This window comes from Arvicola amphibius, chromosome 13 (genome assembly GCF_903992535.2).
Source record: "Arvicola amphibius chromosome 13, mArvAmp1.2, whole genome shotgun sequence".
NCBI lineage: Eukaryota > Metazoa > Chordata > Mammalia > Rodentia > Cricetidae > Arvicola > Arvicola amphibius.
In genome coordinates, this window is record NC_052059.1 from 70,662,218 (window position 1) to 70,676,933 (window position 14,716).

The window sequence follows — 14,716 nt, forward strand, 5'->3', positions numbered from 1 at the left end:
TCTTCTTTGGTGTTGTTTATTTACAACATTGATTTCTCTAAACATGCTGAGTGAGGGCAGGAGGGAAGTCTGTTGGTAGAACACTTGCCTGGTTGACATAAAGCCCTGGTTTGATCTTCAGTACCACGTAAACTGGTACAGTGGCCCGGTCTGCTCTCTGTTGCTGTGATAAAACCTGTGGGGGAATAAGTTTATTTGGCTTGTATATCCTGGTTCACAGTGCATTGACAGAAGCCAACTCAGGAACTCAGGCAGGACAAGGACCTGGAGCGAGACGGGAACTGAAGCAGAACCTATGGAAAAAACATCACTATTGGCTTGGTTCCCATATCTTGTTCAGCCTGCTATTTATAGCTCAAGTTGGTACCCTAGAGTGGTACCACCCACAGTGATTACCCCCATCAGTCATTAACCAAGAAAATGTCCCACAGACTTATCTATAGGCCAGTGTGATTGAGGGGATTCCTTAATCGAAGTTTCCTCTTCTCAGATATGTCTAGGTTTGCATCAATCTGGCAATAAACAATCAGTACAGCAGTAACAACACATGTGCACTTGGGCACGGGATGAAGACACAGAAATAAAAAGAGCCTCAAACTGTACCAAACATTACTTTTATAGAAATCTAGATTAGAGTGATGAATACCTGCCCAAAAGGACAAAGATCTCTTGTGCAATTTAGTGAATTTTTAATTTTCTTATTAGCTGTTCATTCTTACTACTCATTGTCCATATTTGAGGATGTTCTGTAGCGTGGGAGAGCTCTGTGCAAACACTGGACTAGTGTAACTGGCTAATTCAAACTTCCCAGAGCCTTATAATAAGCTTTCTCTTCGGGTTAGGAGTCTCACACGTAGCTGTCCTCTTCACCAAGTCCCCATGAGCTGGCAAAGATGCCATGTACTCATAATCCCAGCAGAAGATCCCAAGTTTGAGTCCAGCTTGGGCTATCTGGTGAAACTCCTCTGAAAAAAGAGAAATGATTCTTGGAATCTGAGAAGGTTCATGGTCCTCTCTACTGGATAAATTGTAACTCATTTTGATAAATACATTTCACTTATTGAGTTAGACTTGGACTTAAAAAAACAGTCCTGTATCATCCTCTATCATTAGTAGATTAGTTCCTATGAATAACTTCTTCTTATCCACCAGATATTGGTTTCCAGTGTAATTTAACGTAGATGTTTGGAATGCAGGCTTTGTCGTTAACACTCTGCCAGCTATTAGATGTATGATTTTAAGATTAGTTAACCTCTCTAAAACTACTTAAGTTTTCCTCAGTAAAACTGGACATAGCAACTACCTCTAACTTGCAGAATACTGTGAAGACTTGTAGAGCACAGTGTTAAGCACTTGGTGAAGGCTGGGCCAAAACATATAGGAATCGATATTGTTTAAGTGGTTGGGGAAGCTTACACTTAAGTGGTGTAGGGTATCTTTTAAGTTTTCATTCAAATAGAGAAAGCATACAATATTCTTGCTTTTCCTGTTTGTTTTCAGATAGCCAGACTTTAGATAAAACATTTGGTTCTTGGTTGTGGAGCAGATTTATATGATGGTTTAGAGTTGCATGCATGATGCCAAACAAAAAGCAACTTATATTAAAATTCCAGTATGATGTTTTAGTTACTTACCTAGAAGGTTTGTTTCTGTTTGACATACATTAGGGAAAATCTCACTTTTGTCTTTATAGTCTTGGTTTCAAAATGAACTGTGAAGGAGGGTGAGTGAGTGGACATGTCACAATAAGCTCTTTCCTTTGTTCTTAGACTAAGTAACCTGGGGATTCCTGGAGCATGGGCTTTTCATATCGGCAGCAGGGTTCCCATGGACAGTGTCAGGCCAGCAGCAGTTAAAGGTGACCTTTCTGCAGCCCACTCTTCAGCTTCTCTGGAGCATTCCTTCAGCCAAGCTGCAGCCCTGGAGAGCTATTCTGAGGACAATTTTGATTACTACGATGAGAATGAAGAAGACGTTGAATACCCACCAGTTGAACCAGGGGAGGCTTTGGATGGCCACAGCAGAATTGATGTGTCATTCAATTCAAAGTCTGATCCAGGCCCTGTCAAGAGTGGGACCTTGTCTCCAGATCCTGGTCAGGCTTCTCCTTTGCCACGCCGTGGTGACTGGTCACCCTATTGGGAAACAGAATCAGCTTCCTTGGACCTTCAGACCAAACAGGGAGCATCTGTGGGAGAGGTAGAGGTCCTGGATTTCAAGGACCCAGTGAAGCTTTTGGATCATATGGGTACCAGAACCCTGGCTCCTCTGAAGGCAGATGCAGCTTTCCTGACTCCAGGCGAGGAAGATCTTGGGAACAGAAGCAGTCAGCCCTACCCCGACGCAGGGCCAGAACCTTCAGAGCCGGATGTTCCTGTCCCTCCTCTGGAAGGAGAAGTCCTTCCAGATTACCCAGTGTCTGGTCATGTGCCTACCCTTGGAGGGAGGTATGTGGTAGGAGTGGAGGACCGTCTTGGTTCTAATGATCAGGGTAAGTGCATTGGAAAACCGAATGTTTGAAGTTTTCGTTAAAAAAAAAAAAAGTAGAATTGTCAAGCTCGATGTGGTCACTCACATATGGTAATCCCAGCACAGGGGAGGCTGAGACTGAGGGCCAGCCTGAGCTATACAGAGAATTCTAGGCCACCCTGGATTATAGAGTGAGACCATTTCCAAAACAAAACTAAAATAGAGTTGTGATTTTTCTCCTAAGTGAATAGGTGAAAAATTTAGCAAGAAGATAGAACTGATTTTTTTCTCCTTGGGTTTGAGGAGATAAATTCCCTTTTCCAAGTAAATTTTGGCAGGAGAGTTCTTCTTGGAGTCTCGTGACCATTAATAATGTGTTCTAAAAATTAGGCCTCATGGAGTGGGGAAAGAACTGGGCCGCTGTGCCAGCTATCCTCTCAAGTGTAATGAAATATTTTAGTTTGCAAGTTCAGGGAAGGTGAGCCATTTGGAGGCTTAATAGGCGATAAAGGGTGGAGGACTAGGCCGTTTGGCCTTGACTATTGTGAGTTGTGCAGGCTTCGGCAAACGTGCTGAAGAGCCTATGGGGAGGACATGGTAAATACCTGTGTCTGCTGTTTTGGTTTTTGGGGTTTTTTTTTTCTTTTTCTTTTTCTGGTTCTGGCCCCTTCGGCTGTGGCCTTTGCCTCCCTGAGCCTTATTCTCATTGCATGACTCACTGGCCAGAGCTGGAGGGAGGTGGGAAATGCCCGGAGGGGACAGCATTTCACCCACACTGATGAGCTGGGAAGCTGGCCCTGGGTTCATCCCTCTTGTCCCGGAGGAAAGGTCAGAGGTGACCCCTCTTTCTCCGTGGTGATGGTTCAGCTTTTCGGTTGTTCCACCAGTGTTCTGACAAAAACACTAACCTAACAAAGAGGACTGGGTCCTGCTATGCCTTTTTTTTTTCAGGAAGTTGTTTGGAGAAATATTTCATGAAGAAAGAAAACCACTTTGTGTTTAACAGGGCATTAAGTGATAGTTAGTGGAAGAGAAGTGAGGTCATTTCTGAACCTTGGCGCTATTGAGGCAACTTATTTCACCCCTAAGCTTCTGATTTCTTGTAGATAAATTGCCAGGATTTGATATAAATGTATGTGAAGTTCTCAGCGCCTACATTAGTTCTTTAAAAGAAAATAGTGGCTGCCGGTACTAATTTTTGAGGATTTAAGACATCGGAAGTAGGATGGAGGACAGGTGAAGAATGGACAACAGGATGGAAAATGGAAAAAGTGAACACAAAAAGGACTCATTAAAAAGTTTTTGGCCCTGATTCCCTTCTCCATGATGGAGTCAGATGATTTCTGCCTTTTCTGATTTACAGACTTCTGTAAATCCAAAAACATACATTTTTTTTTGAAGGTTCTAGAATTTACAGATCCTTCTAACAGTCTCCAAAAGTTTCCATGTTACTTCTTTCTGCCTAAAGAGACTTACAGATATGAATGAATCAAAGGTTTTCTCAAAGGGATTTTGTTGTACAGATGTGTTTCTGAGTGGCCTTTTGTTGGGGGCTGGTTTTCCTGACCCAGAAAGAGCGCACACTTACTGAAAAGCCGGTCTGTGTGCAGTCACCTGCTCCCGAGGTGGATGTGGATATGGCCCAACACAAAACTGAAAACATTATGAGATTTCTCTTCTTTTGTAACTCAGTTGTGGTTCTCAAAATGAGAACTTTGTAGATAACAGTGAGTCACAATGTCAAAGACTGGCCATGGCTCTTCAGAAGGGCCTGAAATTGAATTGGCTGTTGGGAACTGAGGCACTGGCATAACCCAGGAGGGGCACGAACTGTGCTGTTTACCAGCTGCCAGATGTAGCCAACTATTGACATCTTAAATGACGGAACGTTTATGGAAGATGCATTCAGGGGAAGAATGTCTAATAGAATGTCTAAGTATAGAAGCATGTGATTGTTATGATTTGTTTGAAAGGAAGCCCCTAGCATCCCAGAGCTTTATCTGGCAACTGTGGGGCTAACTCTGGAACGCTGGTGACATGAGGGTCACTGAGACCTGGCAAGAAGCAGCTCTGGAGTAGAAAGTCCATGGATCCTGGTGGTGCATGGTCTCAAGCTCCCCCGCAGATCTGTTATGTACTTGGAGGAAAGACACTGTCTGAACCTTGTTCTCTGAATAGAAAACACCATTCCCAATAAATTTTAGCATCCCCTTTAAGTGTGTAGCATTCAGTTTGCTGAACCAGGGAATTAGGATTTTGTTAAAGGCCCAGAAATTCTTTCTTTTTAGTGTTGCTTTCAATAGGACGCACATGTGTGCACAGGTGCATATGTTTGCAAGTGTGTCGAGGATGGAGGACAACCTTGAATGTGTGTCATTCTCAGGAGTGCTGGCCTAGAACTTGACACATCATCTAGACTGGTGGTCAGGAAGCCCTAAGGAACTGCTTCTCTGTTTTGGTTTTGTAACGGGGGTTCTGGAAATTAACCTTGGGTCCTAATGTTTATAAGGCAAATACTTTCCTGATTAAACCATTTCCCCAGTCCTATAGATTATCAATATATCTATCTACCTATCTTCTTGTCTGTCTGTCTGCCTGGCTAACTGTCTTCTGTTTACTTTTGAGATAGGGTCTCACTCTGTAACCCCAGGTTGCTTGGAACTTGTACAGCATCGACCAGCATGGCCTTAAACTCACAGATATCCACCTGCCGTTGTCTCCTTAGGTCTGGGATGCTGTTGTGAACTGATATGCTTGGCCACCTATAGACTACTTTTTTAAATTCAGAATTCTAGATTCTCTTCAAATTTCTATGTCTGCATCAGGCACACTCAGGTTCTGACGTTGTATCTTTTGCTTCTTTGATTTCATAGCTCATAGAGCCAGCAGTACAGGGAATGCGTGAGCATCCTTTCTCTGAGGTGACTTGTATTTAACAGTAGTTTGTTGTCATGCCAAGAAATTACCCAAGCACCCATATGCTTTACTCTGTGTGGGAACCATGGGGGAAGATTGCTTGACATGCATTGTGCTTGCTGCTTCCCTAAGAAGAGACTTTAGATTGCATTGTCTTGGTTGATGTTCAGGGTTGACTGGAGCGAGTTAGTGTTAGCCTTCTCGTTTTGAAGGCTGGAAATAGCTACTGTCTCTCTGAGTACAAGGCAGACATTGCAGAGGGTCAGGGATTCCATGGAGGGGTTACATCTGTGTTTGTGGCTGCAACCAGGGAAGTCTTACTGAAGGAGGGGATGCTTGAAGTAGGTTGTGGGGATCTGAGTCTGAGGCAAGAGAAGGTGGGATTTTGAGAACATTCTGGAAAGATAGGTACAGAAGTAGAAATGGGGCTGGGGATGAAGTGAGATAAGATTTGTCAATGAAGCTTCAGCTAATAGGGATCCAACTGCCTGTACTGTGAGGAACAGGCAATGAGGCTGGTTAAGGGGTTTTAGTGCTCTTGAACCTGTTGAGGTTCTTCTGTAAGAACCTGGGTATGACCTCAGGTGACAATATTGACTAGAAGGAAGTGCACTTAGGCTCCAGATGTTTTGTGTGTTCTGCCCCACGCAGGGGTCCTGTTCTTTCTGTTTGGAAGTCATTCATCCTGGAAGAGCCCAAGTTCCTCTCTTTCTGCTCTTCAGGGTGGGTTACTCAAGCGTCCTGCTCACTGAAGGTTCATTCTTGAAGAAATTCTAGCAGACTGTACACTCAACCCAGCTCACCAGGCCCCAAAGCCTCACACTCATGTCTACCTCCAGGTTGCCAAGACAGTCTGTGAGTAGAGGCTCCCATACCTCTGAGAACAGCTGTGTGTGGAGATTCCTTGATGGGTCCTGTCCCTTGTCCAGAAGGTGAGAGGGAGCCTATCAGTGTCCTGATAGCTGAGCTGATGTGAGCAGCCACAACCAAGTCTTAGAGGCAGTTTGCCACCGACATCACCACACGCTCTGTATGTACTTGATGACATGGAGACTGGAAGGGAGTGCTTGCTGCTGCTGCAGCAAAAGAGGATACACTGTTCCTGTATAGTCTGTCATTCTGGGAGGGGAGAAAATCTGGAAGAAAAAAGATCTGTCTGTAGTGAAAACATTGATTCTGGTTCTTAAGGTGTTTTTAAAGGTACAGGTGTGCCCAGTTGCTTTGGGACAGGCTCAGGAAACCCTGTGTCCTCTATGATGCGCACTGTGGGGCCTCCTTTCCCGAGGCTGCCCTCTGTAAGGAGGGCAGACAAGCCAAGGACGGAAGACAAGTGCTTAAACCTTTCTGGAAAAAAGAAAAAAAAAAGAAAAAGAAAAAAACCACACAGATTGACAGATGGATCGGAACAAGTAAAGAGGAGAAATTTCTATTTTTGCTAAAACTCCCAATTAGGATAAGGCTCAAGTGCTCTGGCAGCACCCCTGCTTCATTTTCTTATATATCCCCACCCCATTTTTTTTTCTGTTAAAGGATATGAGAAAGGTTTTTGTTGTTGTTGTTTTTAGTTAAGTGGGGGGAAAAGTGAGACTTAAAAATCCCTAACACTGCCGGGCGGCGGTGGCGCACGCCTTTAATCCCAGCACTCGGGAGGCAGAGGCAGGCGGATCTCTGTGAGTTCGAGACCAGCCTGGTCTACAAGAGCTAGTTCCAGGACAGGCTCCAAAGCTACAGAGAAACCCTGTCTCGAAAAACCAAAAAAAAAAAAAAAAAAAAAAATCCCTAACACTAAGCTGCCTTTGCCATTATCCAACCTCAGATGACAAGTCTATGACAAATGGATATTATTTAAACCTGGCAGCCTCTGCCCCTGCCCACCCAGCTTCAGCGGCACAGCGTTTTGACCACCTGTAGCTGCTGGAGGCTGAAGCATAGACTCCTGGCAATTCCAATCCCATGGAGAGTTGGGAAGAAACTGGTGGGTTTAAGGTGGGCCTCAGAATTCGTCTTTTTAACAGTTACCTCAGTGTTTCTAATGTACTAACCCTCACTGTAAGGGGTAGATGGTGCCAAGCTGAGGGTGGCCAATGCTGTCAGGGTGGAGATGGGTTTCCCCAAGCAATCCTCAGCAGCTGTCAAAGCTGCCAGTCATCTGAGTGCAGCTCCCGGTTTCCCACACTGACTCATGCCGCACTCTGTTCTCTTTCTTGCACCTCACATTCATCAGCAAGACCCTGTTGGTTCTGCCTCCGGAGTCTCCTAGATCAGAGTCTCCTAGATAGATCACTTCTTTCTCCTGCTCTTCCTTAGCACTTTTTACTACCAAGGTCCCAGCTCACTGAAGTCAGCCATACTTGTTTATTGGCTGCTGCCCAGGAGAATGTAAGCTCCAAAGCAGCTGTTTGCTTGACTTCTAGATTCATGGCTCAGGGAGAGTGTTTAGTAAATACTCATTTAACTGGTGGATAAAGGAAAGGAAGAAAATTGTGTGAGGTGTTTGCTATCACCAACACATTTCCACTGTAGGTGTTAAGTGTGCAAGTGCATGTGGATGTGGAAGAGGGCATACATGAAGTAAATCTTCCTGAGTTTGGGGTTGCCATGTGACTGAGAAGGGTGTGTGCTTGGTTCAAGTTCCATTCTCAAAAAACAAATTTTCATAAAAATCTGAGGAGAGTCTCAGGTTAGCTTACCAAAAAGTACTTGACCCATTGTAGTTATGGTTCTAGTCTGCTCATAGCTTTTATAAGGAAGCTTTTTTTCTATTCGGTTTCTCATTAACTTTAGAATCCTTGTCTGGGACCTGAGAGATGGACACCATGCCTGATGACCTGAGTTTGACCCCTGGGACCCATGTGGTAGAAAGAGAGAGCTGATTCCCATGGGTTGTCCTCTGGCCATCACACACACTCTCACCCTTTCTAATAAATAAATGAATATTAAACAATTATTTTGCATGTAGTCTCCTGTGAGTTACTCAACAGGCTCTGTGACTCATGATCATACCTAATGCTTTAGTTAAATTAACCTAGCTCTCCCATCTCTAGTCCCCTCTTCGTCCTCACTCCTCATTTCCTGACGAGGCTTAGAATGACTGGGGCTATAAGTCTTCACAAAATAACAAACAGCAGGGATACAGCACAAACCCATCCATTGCTTACTTATTTTGCAAGCCAAACCATGTGTGGAAACTGATTTTCTTTTGATCGGCCATAGCTGAAAATGGCTCCTCAGTATGCTTACATTGCCGCACATCTTGGAGAATTCTTAGGTAAAGGAGTGCAGATGGCGCTTGCCTGCGGTCTCCCAGAGGGACTGAAGATGACCCAGCTTGTGACCTTCCAAAACTCCACCTGTGCTGACTCAGGAGCACACTTCTTTACATGTGCACCAGCTCGAGCGGGGGAACCTTTGTTCTTTGACACACTTGAGTTACACTAACATCTTTTTACTTACCCTGTTTTTTGTGGAGATGGGGCATAACTTAGTGAGAAAGTTCATGCTCAGTGTATACACGAGGCCCTGGGATCCATGTTCCAACCACCGCCCCCCACACACACACTCCTCACTCCTAAACCAATGATAACAATAAGGAGTTTTCTACATAGAAAAGGCCATGCTATCTTGTCACAATCCATTCTTCCCTTTTTCCCCCTGCAGTGAATTTTGTTGCTATTAAAAAGAAAGTTATGCAAAAAGAGTTTTTCTTGTCGAAGAAGTTGAGGTATACCTAATTTTCCATTTTTATAAAGCTGTAATTTCTCAGACAAGTCACTGACTCCATTCTTACAGCTCTTCACCAACTTTTCCCTTTAACTAAGGTGTTCTGACCCAATGACCCCCTCAACATGCAGCTTCTCAAGGATGCTTTAACTGAAGAAGGAATGCTTGTGCTACTCTCAGTATTTCTCAGTAACTCTCTGTGCTTGGGAATGTGCACATGGGTGTAGATGCCCAAAGAGTCCAGAAGTGGGCATAAGATCCTGTGTGGCTGGAGTTACTGGTGACCATGTTGTCGCCCATGCTGAATGCTGGGAACTGAACTCCGGTCCTTACTGTTCTTCACTGCTGAGCCATCTCCAGTCCCTTTCACCTCTTCTTACCTGTGCGTTTTTCTCAACGTGCTGCAAGCATACCCTTAGCCTTAGTTGGGTAACACTGGGGCGTAGTAAGGACCCAGAACCTTCAGAGTTCCACCCCAGTTGCTCACAGCCCTTGTGACATCAGGTGAGTCATCTTAGTCTTCTTTGTTTCCATTTCTTTTTCTGGAAAACAGATGAAAATGGTACTTGCTACCCAGGGATCTGGTGCAGATGGAGGGTTAATGTTAAAGCTGGCGGAAGAGTGCCTAATCTATATCAAGCCAGCTTAAATTTTATCTCTCTTATCCTTGTGTTTGCTGATGTAAGTGGTTGTGCCGGTTACATTGTTATAACAGGGAGCTAGATCTTTTCATTGTCTTGGTTTTTTTATTCTCACCTGGAATACTCTAAGTAAATATTGAGTTTTTGATTCCTTCCACCCATTCCTCATTTTCAGACTTATTCCTGGAAGGCCACCACAGTCTGTTTTTTCCTGTGAGTAGCCAGAGTTGGTACTTACAGCACCAGTGGCTAGAATGCACTAGAAATTTTTGCCCTTCCTGCTTTATCCGAAATCTCTTGGTATCTCTTTCTAGCCTACTCTGACTCCCGTGGCTGTGAGGTAGAGCATGCACAGCCAGCCACCCTGCCTCCTGGTGGCCGTACTTAGAATTGGTGCATTGCTCAGCATCCTGGTAAAAAGAATTTATCAAGCTGGGTGGTGGTGGTGCACGCCTTCAATCCCAGCACTCGGGAGGCAGAGGCAGGAGGATCCCTGTGAATTCGAGGCCAGCCTGATCTACAAGAGCTAGTTCCAGGACAGGCTTGATAGCTACAGTAAAACCCTGTCTCAAAAATCCAAGAAGAAAAAAAACTGTGCCCCAATTTCAAGACACACTTTGGCCATTTCTTTTATAAACAATGACATGGTGACATTGGCTCCAGGCTTCTCTCTTTCTTATGTTCCTCCCTCCTTCCCTTATCTCTCTTGCACAAATATCTGTCTGTAATAGGTAGAGTATATGGGAAGTTTGGACAACAATCCCTGGAACATCAAGCTTCCTCTGGTTTACTGTGGCTTTGTAGAGCATCTATGACTATAGCCTACGTTGTTTCTGTTGCATGGAAATCATGCTTGTGTTCGAAAGGACAAAGCCTGCAAGGACCAAAAGCTCCTTAACCCTGTTCCTTGTTCTCTCTTTCCTCCCCAATCCTTCTGCATGTGAAGGCAAGTGTATGTGCATCCTTTAAGTTCGGGTTCCTTAACAGTTAGCTGTAGACCCTGGATCTTAGCTCCCTGAAGATCATTACTCTTAAGTCATATCATACAAAATTGCTAGTGTATGGTCATTTTCTTTTACTCACCAAATGGTGATTTCATAAAGCACACTCTAATCTGCAAGAATAGTTTGCCTTCACGACTGCTCTCAACCAAGTTCACCAGTGTTGTAATAAGACCCAGTTGGCAGCAATGACCTGAGCTTCTTGCCAGAAAATATAAAGTAAGTTAATCCCCCAGGCTGCATGTTATTTCTGTATCCTCAACATCAAATCCTATTTGTTTATTACAGTCCAAGCTGACTTTGCAGAGCGGCTGTGGTGTCCGATGAAGTTTAGTGGTGACAATACTGGAATCCTTTGGCCTTTCTAATGCTTGTTTGTTTAATTTTGCAGTCTTCATGTATAATAGTGCCAACAGGGAAACCTGTGAACACAGCCATGACCAATGCTCCCAGCATGCCTTCTGCACCGACTATGCCACTGGCTTCTGCTGCTACTGCCAGTCCAGGTTTTATGGAAATGGGAAGCACTGTCTGCCAGAAGGTGATTGACAAACTGGGGCTGCTGTGTGAATAGCATCACCACTTGCCTGTTTCTAGTTACTGTGTGGGCTGTGATTGGTAATCCTTATGTCTGTACTATGTGAATCATAGCGCTAATGATTGGATGCCTGAATAATAAGTACTTTATTTATTTATTCTCAATTTGAGAATTAACTAGAAATGATTCCACTTGCCCATTCCTAACTCTGTAGAGCTACAGGGGAGGGAAAAGAAGGAGGATAGGAGATATTACAGACAAGCTGGGTCATTAAGTGAGTAGTTGATTGGTTAGGGCATCATCAAAGGCTCTTGTTAAGCTAGATGTGGTGGTAAATGCCTGTAATCCTAACACTCGGGAGGGAGGCTGATGCAGGAGGGTCGAGAGTTGAAGGCTAGCCTGGATTTCATAGTGAGCATCCATAGAGATCTTAGTTCAAGAAAACTAACATCAATAATGATAATAATAATATTAAAGTGATTTTTCCAAAGAATGACCATTAGATGTAGTCAGGGGAGTTCTTTTATCTCTGTACACCTGTCCTGATCTTGATACTGGCAAAAACTGAAAAGATTCTTTTTGCCTTTCAGGAGTACCTCACCGAGTCAATGGGAAAGTGAGTGGCCACCTCCGAGTGGGTCACACTCCTGTGCACTTCACTGGTGTGGATCTCCATGCTTACATCGTGGGCAATGATGGCAGAGCCTACACTGCCATCAGCCACATCCCACAGCTGGCAGCCCAGGCTCTTCTCCCCGTCATCCCAATTGGAGGCCTGTTTGGCTGGCTCTTTGCTTTGGAGAAGCCGGGCTCTGAGAATGGCTTCAGCCTCACAGGTGAGTAGAGCTCAAATTTGGCAAACGAGAATTCAAAAGTGGTACCTGTGGAACACCTACAGATCTTTTCCTAACCCTCCCTGCACACCCTTGACATACATAGGTCATAGCTTTTTAAGTTGAGTCATGGCTACAGAGGAGGCCATGTAACTGAATGTGGAACTTGCTAAAAAGGTTTCTGGTTGCTCAAAAAAAAAAAATGTATAAACCCACAATGAATACAGGTGTTTCTGACAGCACTTGCCTGTGGTGTGACTCCAAAGCAGCCTTGGCTCTGAGCACACAATGCACACAGTTTGTAGAGCGTTGCCTGAGACACCTGTGCTCAGACTCCAGTCATATGGAGGTTTTGAATTGCAGCATTCCTGCTGTACATACAAAGCTTTCTACTCTACAGAAACATGCTGCTTTAATGGCTGGTAACATTTTCTTGTCTTCTACTGTCATCCTTTAACAAGTAGGTATCAAGTTAATGTAGCTTTGGATCATTCTCTGTTAATATGTTAGATTTTAAAAAACTGTTGTCTGAGTTTCAGACTTCCGATTCTTGAAAATTGTTCAGTGATTTGTAGGTTGTAAGGATTAAGATGCATTTTCCAACGATTGCTGAGGTGTCCCTAAATGTACTTCTGCCATTCTGTGACATTTTCAGCATCAATGATTCCAAAGTCAAAGCCAGTTGACTCTGAAAAGACTGAAGATATTCATTCTCCTGCAGTGTGAAATCTTCAGCTAAGAGATAATTCTTTGTATAAAATAACGAGCTAAATAAATAAATATAAAATGAATAAAACAAGCAAGTCCATCTCAGTAAAATGCAAGCTTTCTTTCATTTTTAATAAGTGGTAAATTTATATGTATACCAAAGCATTGCTTTAAAATACATTTTTTATGGCCTGTTATCTGTAAATGTGTCCATATCTTACACATATATATCCAGGTAGAGTAAGCAAGTCTTGGTAAAAGTCATGAGAGGAAGAGTTGAAAGGCTCTCGGAGATTGCTACTGTTCAGACTTAACTGCACACAGATCACCTGGGTGGCTGTGAGACCATAGAGGGTCAGGGTGAAGCTGTGACTTGCCAGTGAGTCCTCAGTAGATGTCAGCGGGAGCATGGGGGAGGGGGTGGCTTCTCATATACCTACTAGCAACACACATTTCCTTTCTTGCACACAAAGGCCTGTACTGTGAGACAAGTTCTTTCCCCACCTCTTGTTGCACGGCTCAGATGTCATTTAAAGGATATATATAGTATGTCTCCTTTACTGAAGATTTAAATATAGTATGCAAAGTTAAACTTGAATTTCAGAAAAAAGAAGTTTTAAAATATAAGCATGCCCATATTATATTACATAGGATATATGTGACCAAAGTATTCATGATTTATCTGAAATTAAAATTTACTGAGTATCCTGGTTTATGTGGGGTTTGCTAACCTGGCAAGCTGAGAAAGAAAGTCCTGCATTATCGCTTACAAAATATAGACTCCCGTAAAGAAAACAGGGCAGGGGCAACTGAAACTCTTTGAGTGATGCTGAAAGTGTCAAATGGGGGTAAACGTGAACCAAATAATCACAAGCTAACTCTGAATAGAGTGTTCTAAGTTTTTTCTTTATTAAAAGGGAAAACTCATAGAACAGGAGTGGGGGTATAACATCAAGGTGTGGAGATTGGGAAGAACAGGCTAAGCTGGGTGGGATCGTGATTTCTTTTGGTACCCTAAGTCATGCCCCAACCAAGTCCAACCTCTTAAAGGCCAAGGAGGTTCCCCATCACCTCCCCCTTTTGTCTAAACAAGAGAGTTTCAAAACCAATACAAAACTATATACACTAAGAACAGATATGATACCAAGTATAAAAATTAGAATTACAACCAACATAAACAATATTAAACAAGGAACATATGCTAAATGTTTTAATAATCATTTTATCCTAAGGAATTTAAGTCTTATATTAGAAATGGCTCGGCTAGATCATAAGAAGAAGGTAACTAGGACTATCTAATCTTCAAACCCATCAAAGGCCTGAGAAGGGAGATAATAATATTACCTGTTTAGGCAGGAAGTGCAATCAAGCAGCTTCCAAGATGTGCGGTAGATAACAGACAACTGGCGACCTGGGCAATCACCCAAAGTCTCATTTGCAATGCTGAAGCAACCAGCTTTGGTTAAGGCCTAGAGTAACTGACAGACCCTTTTCCGAAGCAGGAAAATTTTCATAACCATCTGACCTTGTCTTAGCAAGGTTTAGCAGTCTTTTTTCCTGTATTCTGCTTGTCCTGTTCAGATATCATGTATTTTATCAGTGGTAGAGGTATGGGCAGTTCTTTACCCAAAGGCCAGTTTTGCCAAGAAGAAAACAAGCTCCAAGTGAAGTGTCCTTAGTGCTCAACATTCTCTCGGGAATAAATCTGTGCTGCCAGGAGCAATCGTGTGTGATGTCAACAGAACCCTAAGTTATTTAAATGCCATGTTCTACAGGTCTTTGAAGTGGTTGAAGATCACATCTATTCAAAATACAATCTCTATGTATCTAAAGAACCTAATTAGTCTGACTATAAGTATGACAAACATGAATGACTATTGACCTATAATA

At 43.3% G+C, this 14,716-nt stretch overlaps 1 protein-coding gene across 1 annotated transcript in view; it reads left to right on the top strand.

Moving 5' to 3' along the window:
- The window catches only part of Nid2 (nidogen 2), a 63,288-nt gene that overhangs the window by 16,143 nt on the left and 32,429 nt on the right, over positions 1–14,716 (top strand). Inside the window, exons 4-6 of the mRNA XM_038309785.1 lie at positions 1,770–2,491; positions 11,139–11,288; positions 11,876–12,121. Coding sequence (XP_038165713.1) covers positions 1,770–2,491; positions 11,139–11,288; positions 11,876–12,121 — 1,118 coding nt within the window. The remainder of the gene's footprint in view (positions 1–1,769; positions 2,492–11,138; positions 11,289–11,875; positions 12,122–14,716) is intronic.